The following is a 13288-nucleotide window of genomic DNA, read 5'->3' on the forward strand; positions in this document are numbered from 1 at the left end:
TTAACATGATTCAATAGCTAAGATTTATTCCTAGTATTCCTAGGAAACTACTACTTTTTACTATAACTCTCCCATATATATATATATATATATATATTGGATGAGTATCATTACAGAACTCTTAAATTATTTAAGAACTTGAAAGAACTCTTAATAACTAGCGTTTTTTATAAAAAAATTTTGTATGTTAATGTTATTTGAGTGTAGTTTTATCACCTTTGATATCTATATTTACGATTACAATTATGACAATTAGTTTGTTTTACACATATGTAAATTTTTTATCACATAAATTTTACACATGTGTAACTTGTGATTTATATATGTAATCAAACGTTTATTTTATAAAAATATGATAAAACAAGTCTAAAATAATGTTAATATATAAAAAAAGTTAAATAAAATATTTGGTTTTTAAGAGTTCCTAAAAGTTCTTATATATATACATACATACATATATATACATACATACATATATATATATATGGTTAGTTTTATTTGAGAACTCAAAAAAAGTTAAAAACTTTTAGGAACTCTTAAAAACCAAATATTGTTTTAACTTTTTTTATATATTAACATTATTTGAGACTTGTTTTATCATATTTATAAAAAAAAATTTGATTACGTATATAAATCACAAGTTACACATATGTAAAATTTATATGATAGAAATTTACATATGTGTAAAAAAAACATAGATATGCGTAAAAAAACTAATTTTCATAATTATAATCGTCAATATATATGTCAAAAGTGATAAAACTACACTTAAATAGCATTAACATACAAAAATTTTAATAAAAAAACGTTAGTTATTAAGAGTTTCTTCAAGTTCTTAAATAATTTAAGAGTTCTCAAATGATACTAATCCTAAATATATATATATATATATATATATATATATAGGGGAAGGTTCATGTACATTTTATATATATATAGGGGAAGGTTCATGTACATTTTATTCTTATCATGAGAACGTAGAAAACAATGCCAATTTAAAAAAAAATGAGAACGTAAGAAACAATACCAACTACAATACCAATCTATATAAACAATGATTTATAATAACAAAGAAAAAAACTTAAAATTACAACAAAAGAATCAAAATCAAGAACAAAATAATAACAGCAAATACTTATAACAACAAAAGAAAAAAATTCAATAATAACAACAAAATATAAATTAGTAAATACCTATAACGTCTCATAATCGAAAATTAACATATACGAACAAAAAATAACAGCAAACACCTATAAAAATAAACCTAATAATAACAGCAAATTGGTTCTCAATATTTTCATATTAAAAACAAAATGTATTTGATCCTATTTCTATATATATATTTAATTATTTGTGTGGTTTCAAGTGGAAAAAAAATAAACCGTCTTAAAAATAATAAGGAAATCTTTTTTAATTGAATAGAATGAGAAATCAAATGTAGATTATTTAAAGGGCTTTTAACTGAATTATAGGAATAAGGAATTAAGGATTAAGATTCCAATGCAATTGCAAGTCACATTTTGTAGATTTCAAAAAATGCATAATTCTAGTTACATATGCCAATATTATAATAACACCTTTTTTTAAAACGAATAATGACTTGAGTTTGCTATACTCGGTAACAATAAACCAGAGAGAAAAACATAAGATATTTTAGAATGTATATACTAAAAAAACAAAAAAAAAAGCCTAAAATGCATTTCCTATAGACATGCATGCTTTGACACGATGCTAAGATGAATGCATACTGCATACACAAAACACACGTACATACGTCTTTAGATCAAATTCTTGTAGAGAATGTACGTACACTTTATACTTTAAACATGCTATATAGGCATTATTGTTAATATTTATTAAGCATTATATTCCTTGTCAATATTTATGATTCGTATCTAGCTTTTAGGACCACTGTTCCTCTTCTCCATATCAGCTGGCATAGGGTTACTTTCAAACACAGACCCCATATCCTCTTTCTTCCTTCCCCTTGAAAGAAAATACACACTCCATCTATTTACGGTACTTCCTAAATATCTCCAAAAGTTGACACAAATCATTTTTTTCTTTATAAACACTAAAATACCATCTACAATCATCTTCCCTTAAAGATGCTAATTGCTAAATGTCTCCAAAAGTTGACATGAATCATTAACATGGTTTTTTTTTCCAAATTGAACCGAACCGAACATGACAAACAGGCCTAGAAACACACGGACACAAGATTGGGCACTTGGGCCTTCGATCATGTGGACGCATGAATACATAGCAATAATATTGCACGGTCATCACGAACGAAAAGCTCTTTTCAGCTTAATTAATCTTGTCCATAACACCAAAAAACACATTAGCTCTACAGTTGTATTCTCCCAACTTGTGAGGACCTTAGTCTCCCCTAAAATAAGACAAAAGGGACCCCTCGTGTTTTTGAAAATCTAGCACTCCCATTGATGTCAACAACCTCTCATTTCCTCTCCACAACGTTGTCACTACGTAAATCATCCAACATTTTCTGAATCATCATTTCATGTGTGTTTCTATGCACACACAATGGAAGGACTTCCTATGTTAACTTGTCTCATACAACATACCTTAAAAACCCTTTGCACTTGTTCTTCATCATTAGAAGATAACTCTTCTAGCAAATGGGTTTACTCGGTTTTCTGGCGAATCTTGCCTAGGATTTACCCTCCTCCCAAGTAACACAAACCTTAATCTTACAAACATATTTTGTTTTATTTAATGTTTTCTCTGTGTCATAACGGATCAGGTGTTGTTGTTTGGATGTAGGTGGGATGCTGAAGGAGGCGTTCTTGATCGAGCCAAAGGAAACAAGCGAAACTGGTATTGAATCTTTTTCAATTATTATTTAATGGGTTTGTGTTTTTCAGCCGACACGAGAGAACACAAACCCAGTAAATACTAATTCTATTAATTGCAATTACATATAACTGTTAGCTTCTAGTGTAAGTGAAAAAAAAACATTTTCAGCAATATGTCCAATGCCATTTTGATTCGGGATTTGTAGGATTCTTGTTTGGGAAGATGGGTATTGTGATATTGATGAATGTGAGTGAGTTGCGAATGATGGATTGTCAAACGGTGGATTTGGAGCGGATATCTTTTTTAAATTGTCTCATGAGGTTTATAATTATGGTGAAGGGTAAGAACTAAGAATAAACATATATGAATTATGATCACATGTGATTTTAGAGTAAAAAATTAATTTTTATGGAGATTTAGTGAGGTTTTTTTGGTGAAGATTGATAGGGAAATAGCTTCAGATAATAGTCACAAATGGGTGTTTAAAGATGGATTAAATGAGCATGATCCTAGCTTTATTTCTTCATGGAATGCATCTATTGATCCTGTAAGCAAATAAACCTATAACTTTTATAGTTTGTTTTAGTTTAATTGTTATGTTAATTATGTTTAAACAGCAACCAAAGGCTTGGGAATTTCATTTCAACTCCGGGATTAAGGTTAGCAAAGTAGTTCCCTTAATGTGCGTCGTTCGGTCTAAAGTGACCATAACGTTTTTAACGTAAATAATAAAATAATTTAAGATGTATTTTCATATGTAACAGACAATTGCAATCATATCTACTAGAGAAGGCATTATCCAACTAGGTTCTTTTGATAAGGTTGTATTACGGTACAAATTTTAATTCACAATATAGAAGTCATCGGTTTTTACTTTGCTATCATGCGAATGTACAAATTATAATGCACGTGGTACAACACGATATGTTCACAGATTCTTGAAGATATGAATTTGGTACTAAACATCCAAAGGAAATTCAACTACTTGCGTACCATTCCAGGGTTATTCTCTATTCAAAGACCATTATCTAACGTACAACATTCGTACAACCCATTAAAGGATAGAAGTGACACTGGACCCGAAGAAGCCCAAAAACTAACTGGGCCGAAAGTCAACATCCATGGCGCAGAAAGTCAACCTTACAAGGGTCCGATTTGGTCATTCGGTTCGGGTTACATAAACCAAGAAAGTGTGCGACTTGGATCTCACGGCCCACCATTTTGGCCCATTCCACCTCTCTTGCCGTACAACTATGGATGTCATGTGTCTGGTAATGGTAATCAGTCTAGGGTCGAAGATCCGGATCAAGAACTAGAAAAGAAGCCCATTTGCTTTAGCCCAAATCCAGAGTTTGTTATGGAATTAGGGTCTGGGCCCAAGAGGGGGGCACAAGAAAATGGTGTAAAATCTCAATTGAATTAATAAGGACAAATTTGCATTTATTTGGATGTTATTGTTATTGCTATCATATCAATGTCTTTGCTTTATAACACGAACCATAGATGCGTGTGATTACATACGGATCAAGGGTGAAGATCAAGTTAATAACAAGAAGTTAATCTCCTGTGATAATTCTGATCAAATAGTTAAAACACTTCATTTCTTCATATAGTTTCACAAGAGTTAATATTTTACACACAAAAGAAAATGTTTTGGCCCATGTTTCTTGTGGAAATGGTCGACTAAAGTGAAAACTATAAACCCACCACGACTTGTTTAGCACCCATGGGTGGTGGTCACCAACTCCTACCCATTTTAAGTTGCCATTTGTGTGGCTCAAGTGCAGGGGTGGCTCGTGAGACAGCGAAAACAAGTTAAGGCTTTAGGTCCATACTTAATTAAGGTCCCAAAGTCCAAAAAAAAAAACATTATACATTGATATATATATATATATAATGGGTAAAGTAAACTCATAGTAATGTATTGGTGTTGTGGTAGGCTTGGTTGTTACAAGATTATTGGTTATGAGTTTATAACTTTTAATAAGCAATTTTTTTTTTCCTTAATAATTGTCATGAAAAAGGCCCCAAAATCTTGTTTTGATTTAGGCCTCCACATTTGTTGAGCCGACCCTGCTTAAGTGGACTACTGTATAACTACCAGTATTTACCCGTCCGATAGACGGGAATATTAATACAGGAATGTGACGACTACATTAATTCAATAACGTGAATGAACATATAAGAGGTCTGGATGAGATACTAAGGTCGTAGGAAACAGTAAGTGTAAACATTATAAAATATGTAATGATATTTTGATGTGTTTGACTAAAATAATTATAAACTTAAGTCTAAAAATGTTTGTTTGAAATCAACGTATAACTTGTTGAACACACCTAAATTGATACGTATTTGTTATCAAGAAATACAATAAATGCAATATATTGAAATAAAATTATAAAAAAATGTTAAAAGCTACCTTATCCACAAACAAATAAATAAGTGCATGCCAATAGTAAAACAACTACATGGGCATTTGAATGACCCCCAACAAATGAAAATTAAAATGCAAACTTTGGCACATCTATGATACATTTATTAACGTTTCTATTATCATAGAACAAATACCAACACATATATCTAAATCTTTAGTAATCTTGTATCCGACTCACCTCAAGCTTTAGCAACCTTCATTACAAGCCCACAATTTACGCGGTCCTTAACATACCTTGCAAATGCTAATCATATATGTGTTATAACACTGATTAGGCATGCAAAAAAAGTTGGCCACGTTAGCTATTTTGGTCAATATCTGAAGTCGGAATTGATTAATATACGCAAACTTCTAATAAGCACTTTGCATTTAGACTATGTGTTATGATTAAAAGCCCCTCAATGAATTCGTCCCATCATATTGCGTCACATGGCGTTGACTGAACCCGACACCTCACCCTTACCGTTTACGCCCCTCACTTGAGCCTATTGTGGTCCGCTAGCCATTAGTGCACCTATCCCTTCGTTTTACTTCCATTCACGGGTGCGAGTGGGCTCACGCTCGTCCAATAACGCCCCCGCTCGCTGTGGCTCATGTAACCTACGTGGCAGCGCTAGCCTGGCTAGCGCGACGGATAGTGCCACACCACGGATAGCCTTATTATGCCACAAGAACTTGTGGACCCATACCAATGGCTCTCGAAAAATTCTCAATATGGCATCTTTGATTATGTTAGTCAAATTGATTTAAGGGCACCCAAACATACGCCTTGCATTCTAATTTACCTCATTTCCCAACATCATTTTTTTGCAATCTAGTTTTCATGTGCTCATTGACACCCCGGAATTCTTTATACAAATTGGTTTAATACAATAATAATACAATAATTAATACAATAACTATGCATTATCATTCGTTATCAATCTTGTATCATTGTATGTTAAGTAAAAAAAGACCACACCTTCAGTTGCTCTAGACTCCCAACTCTTTTAAGTGGCAACACCACCGTGTCCCACTAAATCGAGCTAACTCCATGTGAAGCTACCTTGTATCACTTTGTACAATACCTGAAAGGACAATATACCGTTGTTATATTTGTTACATAACTAACAACTATAGAGTTGGTTAGACTTATATAGATGGTATGTATGTTATCACCGCTCGTGGTTCCTGATATAAAAAAAGGGGCTCTTAGTGGTCATCTGTTAAAAAAAAAAAACTTACCGACGTTAACTTTTCTCCGAATTTCAAACTTTTGATCAGAAGGATAGTATTCAATTGATGTAAACTTGGCTTGAACGATGCTACAAACAGCTTAATTTTTGTTATTGAAAGTTCGAACACCCGATTTGAATAACTGCATCGTTCGAGCTAAGTTTTACATCAATCGACACGTATCCTCATTCTGATAAAAAACACCAAAAAATAAATTCGGAAAAACATCTTTTTAAATTTGAGACCATGATAAACTCAGTTGGAATTGTTATTGACCAGTGACATTTAGTTGAGATTATTAGAATCCATTACGCCCATATATATTATCCAATAAAAAAAATACGATTTATTCACTATACCATGCTACTAAACTACTAAAGTAGAAACCCAACTTTGGTGAAATAGAATGACCAAGTGTTTGTTCACCGTTTCTGTTTGCAACTTTGGCTTCAAATTGAGATATTTGATTCATAACATCACGACCTTTTCCAACTTGAATATGTTCATGATGTGTCACATATCCTCCACGCGTAGTTGAATTATAACCTATGAAAAACTTGCTAAAATAACTAAGCAAAAAAAAAAAAAAAAATCTTTAATCCCGTAATTGCTTATAAATAATGTTCTACCTGAAAAATATGTCCCCGCTTAAGTTAATAACATGAAACTTTACTTATACCACCCCTTGTTACGTGGAAGATTCCTTCAAACATATGAAGGTGACAATAATGAAACCGCCTGTGAAAATCATAATTTAGAAAAATATATTATGTACAAGAAATCATAAATATACCTCAGAGGGTCAACCAAAATCCTTTGACCATGATTGTCACAAAACTCGTCTCTTGACATGAACCATGCGAGTGATGATACATTGTTTATTAACAAAGAGACTGAGTACAAACACATACGCGTGCGCACACACAAATATTTGCAATAACTTAAAGGGGTAAAAAGCTTAAAACTTTAGCTAAAAGAAAGTGGGTCAAAAGTCAACCGAAATTTTCTCAATGCTTATAAGTTATAATTCAAAAAAGTTATTCGTTTTAACCCTTGTCATCAACAGAGTCTAAGAAACATAGAAATATTTGTTTGACTGTTTGAGATAACGTACAACTCGTTGAACGTACCTGAATTGACACGCATTTGTTGTCAAGAAATATAATAATGCAACATATTGGCAAGATAAAATTTAAAGAATTATTAAAAGCTAAATTGCGATAAAATAACGGAAGAACATCTACAAACCTCCAGCAAACATCTCACAAGTACTCGTACTATTCAGACTAAGAGTAAGTCAATCGCTATTCGGTTTGTGTATTATTTAAAAAAGTAACACTGAAAACATGCACTTGGCTCTTTACCCCATTCGACCCGTTAATACTCTTGTTGTCTAGCTATACTCCTTTTTTTTTTTTTTTTTTTGCTCTTTTCCATAATAAATATCATATTTCTACATGCATGCAAGCACATACACAACCATGAGCGTGGCTTCTCTTCTCACTCACCTCCATTCCAAAGGGTGTTAGCTGGCCTACAATGCAAATATACTAACTAGTAAATGATAAATATAATTTAGTATAATATCGAACCGAAATTGTTTTGCACACAGGATGGACTGATATCTCATCTATATCCAAAAAAACCTATCTTTTAGAAATTAATTGTGTAACCAATCAACCATCATTCCATTCATGTACAAAGTTGTAGCAAGGGGACCCCGGTTCCATGTTCATATTAAAGTGTGAATACTGTTAGACTTAAAAAGAGATTTTCTTTTTTCTATTCTTAACAACCTTTAAACTCCGCGATAAACCACTATGCCTACCAATTACCAATACCCGAGTTCGACCATTGAGTAATGTATTATTTAGTAGGAAAACATTGAACTAAACACAGCTTTAAATACAAAATACCTTGTCAAGGAGGAAGTCATAGTGCAAGCAGATTTGAATACGCACGAAACTGCTGCAACAGAACACAAATAGTAAATTTCAAACTCAAAAGTAGAGATTATCAATTACTATTTTTTTCATTTGGCCGCTAACAGATAAAAAGATAAATATGACTCGAATCGACCCTTCCTAAGTAAAAAGGTCAAAACTGGTGAATAGATTCATGCATGGGTGCTAAACGGGGTGTGTTGGTGAGTCCAACCCGACACGAACCTAAAAACCGTGTCTTGTGTATAAACCAAACACGACACGAATGCTCGTCGCTTGACACAAACACTATCCGTTTATTCGAATTGCTTTAATTTTTTTAATTCGTATTAAACTTCAAGATTACAATCTTCTTCCAACATAAAGTATAAAATTATATAAAACAATTGCATATTAGTTATAAACTTAGAACACAAAGGGCAGCAAAAAAAAAAAATACTTACACAAACAGTAATATGCTGTTAGAAGAAAGCTGGAACCTGCAACAACACACACTGCAACCTGTTATACATCTTGTATTTTTCAAATGTAAAGTAATTTGGAATTTGAAACGTATTAATGAGTTGTTTTGTTATTTTATTCTAAAACTCTCTCGTAAAAAGATCACAAACTAATCTTCTTCGCTTGACACTTGACCTGCAAACCTCTCGTAAATGGATCACGATACTTTGTAAAGCGCCTCGTCTTGCAGCTAACGGGTTTGTGAGGAATAACTGATAGGTTACAACTGCACAGCGCAAAACGGACCCCACAACCGCGTAACTTATACAGTGTCCAAGATACCTACAAATTACCAAAAACATTTTTGATGATATAAATAGTTAGAATATATATATAGAAGATGTGCAATAATATAGTAAGAGACAATCAGACCAGTAATGAACTCCAACGCAAATCAAGAAAACACGAGACGTGTCAGCAACAAAGAGGACGATGGCACGGCTTTATAAACATGCACCCACGTTCCAATCTAAGAAATTCAATTTAATGGTGTAAAAAATAGTTATAAATAGTTGTTGATTACATAGTGTTGAAAATGTACCAAGAATTATAACTGTTGCTTACGTAATAGCAATTGGACTCCCTTTCTGTTAAACCGTATAACATAGAATACACTAGTAGCACAAGAAGTGACCCGATTTGGTACCGAGTTCGTCACAACCTTCCAAGCATTAGCCACATTCCCATAGCACTCAGCAGTTGTTAAAACATAATGCACTATGCAATGTGAAAACAAAAAGTAAGTAAATGACAGTTTTATACGTATAAGTTACAAAAAAAGGATAAAATTTTGCAATCAACCAATTATTTATGTGTTAGTAACATCTAAAGAACGTTCATTATATAGTGGTCAGAATTATGACGAACAACCAAACCAGCATTCAAGTTAACATCAAAGAAAACATACGCATTGTAATCCAAATCTGAAGATTCAACTATGACAGAACTTACAACATACTGAACATCTAATCAATTAGGGGCTGTCACAATTCTGGTAACATAAAGTGGAGAATCAAAATTAAGATTTAAAATTACCTGATAAACCTAACGAACACCTCAGATTCCAAGGAAACAATGAATTCTGATTGTGTATATGCTATTTTTTATGCTTGTTAAACAGCGAACGTGGGAGAGAGATTGAAGGCAACCGTCATACTTTGGAGGAAGATGAGGAGCAACACAAAGCAAAATGTAACTGCTTTTTAATCTTATCGAAGAGTTAAGAATCAATCTTGGATTTACATCGGATGGTCATGATTAAAACTCACTCTATCATAACCTATTAATATAGTTTGACCGAATTACAGAAATTGTTCTTCATCTTTCACCCAAATTTCACTCATGGTCCCTGATCTTCAAAATTGATTTATTTTGTTCTTTACGTTTCAAAATCCAACAGTGTTTGTCCTTTTCGTCTAGCTCAGTTAAAAATCCTCGTTAAGTCAGGTCACTTGCTACTCACGTGAGGGCAATACGGTCTTTTCAGGTCTCCTTCAAATTTCCCCCAATATATACCCACCCTAACCCCCTGACTGTTCAATAATTCATCTTCTTCATCCTCGCTATTCGATAATTTAGGGTTTAGCCACAAAACATCGATCATCAACACCGATGGGTGATTCAGGTTGGTTCGTACGCGACACAAGCGATGAATTTGGCCTCAATGATCTATATGGTAATGTTGCGTCTTTCGCTACAATTTGTAACCCTAAGTGACGATTAACCGTTGATTAACTTTAAAAAAAACTTTTTTTTGCAGGCTTATATCCTAATTATTTCAGTTTGTTCTTGCATACTGGTGGTAGGTTAACAACACCTCCAAACCGTACCTATGTTGGAGATAAGGTAACGTTTGTGGACTTGATAGACATAGACAAGTTTTCAATTCATGAGCTTGATCTGATGTTGGGTATGTTAGGATACAATGGGACAATGCCAATGTACTACCAGTTCTTGCATCCTGAAATGAACTTAGACAATGGCCTTGAACACCTAAGTAGTGACAAAGATTGTTTGGAGTTAGCTACACATGTGGAAGAGCATAAGCTCATCCATGTTTATACCACTCATGGTATTAAAAATATAAAGGAATTGTTTACCTCACCAACTAAGTCTAAGTCCATCACTATTGAAGAGATTGATGAACCTGGACCATTTGCTCTTGTGCCTTTAAAGTTAAATGAAGATGTTGGGCAATCTAGTGGGCTGGGCTGGATGCTAGGCAATTTAGTGGGGCTGGACATGATGTTGGGCAATCTAGTGGGGCTGACAACAAGGACATAGATGTTGGTCATTTTAGTAGGTTCGTAATGACAATGAGGATATAAATATTGGTCATACTAGTGGGTTTGGAAATTATAAAGAGGATGTAGACGTTGGTGAGCAAAGTAGGTTTGGGAATGAGAAAGAGGATATAGAGGAGAATAGGGTTGACAATGAGGGCAGTGGTGGAAATGAGGATGATGATGATACTTAAATTGTGGATGAGGAGAATAACATGACAGACCCTGAAGTGGACATGAGTGATTATAGAATGAATGTTGATACAGATGTTGAAGATGGGGATGATTTAGAAACTGGCCAGCCACTAGATTTGGGTGAGGATGTAACAGACAATGACAAGTTTCTTAGTGGGTCGGAATCAGATGAGAATGAGACCAGCAATAGGAAACACATTTTGCACAGTATAAGAAAATAGAATGAAAACATGGCAAACTTTTATCTTGGCTAGGTATTTGGAAGAAAAGAAGAGGCTAAGAAGTTGATTAGAAAACATGCAGTTGAAACTAGAAGGTTAATTAAAATTAAACAAGATGATCACATAAGAGTAAGCACAGTTGTATTGGTTCTAAGCCAGACTTTGAGGTTGATGACTATGGGGTGCATGTTGTTAGCCAACAGAAATCTAAATACAAAAAAGATAAAGGCAAAGAGGCTGATAAGGAAAAAGGGAAAAGTAAAGGGGCTAGTGGGAACAGAAAGACAAAGGGAAAGGGGCTAGTGGGAACAAGACCCAAACTAAATGATGGTGGTAGGGGCAAAAGGACAAATTCACATGCTTATCAATGTCCATGGGTCTTGTTTCTTTCCAAAGTAAAAGATTCTCAAAGTTGGGTTGTTAGGACATTAAATACCAACCACACATGCATTCAATCAACGAATATATATGCTTGCACATCTACTTTTCTATCCGAATAGATGTTAGAACAGATTGAAGAAAACCCTAACATCCCTGTTAAAGCAGTTCAAGATCAATTTAGAAGGAAATATGGTGTTAATGTTCATAAGATGAAAGCATACAGGGCCAAGATGAAAGCAAAGAAAAAACTTGAAGGGGACTATAAGGAACAACATTCTTTGCTTAGGGATTATGCTGCTGAGTTGCTTGATAAAAATCCAGGTAACACTATTAAGATTGAGGTTGAAGTACCATCAGCTCATGAAGCAACAACCAGACAGTTCAAAAGGATATATGTTTGTTTGGCTGCTTTAAAATAGGGGTTTAAAGCATTAAACAAGGATTTTCTTGGTCTAGATGGTGCATTTATGAAAGGCACCTTTCCAGGTCAGATGCTTACTGTAGTGGGTCTTGATAGCAATAATGAAATCTATCCTGTCTGCTATGCAATTGTGGAGTCAGAAAGTTTTAGCTCATGGACTTGGTTCTTAGAGCTTATGGCAGAAGATCCGGAAATAGGAAGCAATTCAAGGTTTACTTTCATGAGTGACAGGCAAAAAGTAAGGAATTAAAGGTTCACTTGCTATTTTGTCATTATGTTATCTTTTAACCTTTGTTTATGTTGAACAGGGGCTTCTTCAAGCCATTCAAACTTTGTTTCCTTGTGCTGAGCGCAGATACTGTCTCAGGCACATCCATGAGAATATGAGCTTGCAGGATTTAGAGGTGTGATTTACAAATACATGTTATACAAATGTGCTACCTCAACAACCAAACCTGAGTTTCTTACTACAATGAATGAGTTAAAGGAATTCAATAAGGAAGCACACTTGTGGTTGTCAAAAATATCACCTCAATCCTTGTCTAGGTCACACTACTCTGGTTAGTATTTAAAGACTTTAGCATTAATTAGTATGCTGGTGATACTTATTAGACTGTCTGCTTATTATCTTGTATAATCCTTTTACAGGATTGTCAGTTTCTGATGTAATGATTAACAATATGTGTGAGGTATACAATGACAAGATTATGGAAGGCAGTGACAGACTCATCATATCTGCACTTGAGTATGTAAGGGAGTATTTAATGAGGAGGATTGTGACTGTGCTTGGGATTATTGATAAATGTGAAGGCCTGCTAACACCTAGGGCCACACAACTGTTTGAAGAAATCCATAAATAAGCAAATCATTACAGT

The 13288-nt window shown here is 33.8% G+C and overlaps 1 protein-coding gene across 1 annotated transcript; it reads left to right on the forward strand.

The window, feature by feature from the left end:
* Nucleotides 1–2547: 2547 nt before the first annotated feature.
* LOC143578794 (protein RICE SALT SENSITIVE 3-like) lies at nucleotides 2548–4297 on the forward strand. Its single transcript, XM_077062270.1, has 6 exons — nucleotides 2548–2696; nucleotides 2788–2841; nucleotides 3241–3367; nucleotides 3438–3479; nucleotides 3585–3641; nucleotides 3755–4297. Exons 1-6 carry the CDS (start codon nucleotides 2548–2550, stop codon nucleotides 4241–4243), a joined length of 918 nt encoding a protein of 305 aa, XP_076918385.1. The 3' UTR covers nucleotides 4244–4297.
* The last annotated feature ends 8991 nt before the right edge of the window (nucleotides 4298–13288 follow it).

This window comes from Bidens hawaiensis, unplaced genomic scaffold, assembly GCF_021521415.1.
Source record: "Bidens hawaiensis isolate Kalapana, Puna unplaced genomic scaffold, B.hawaiensis_p1.1 tig00029337_1, whole genome shotgun sequence".
NCBI classification, from domain to species: Eukaryota; Viridiplantae; Streptophyta; class Magnoliopsida; order Asterales; family Asteraceae; genus Bidens; species Bidens hawaiensis.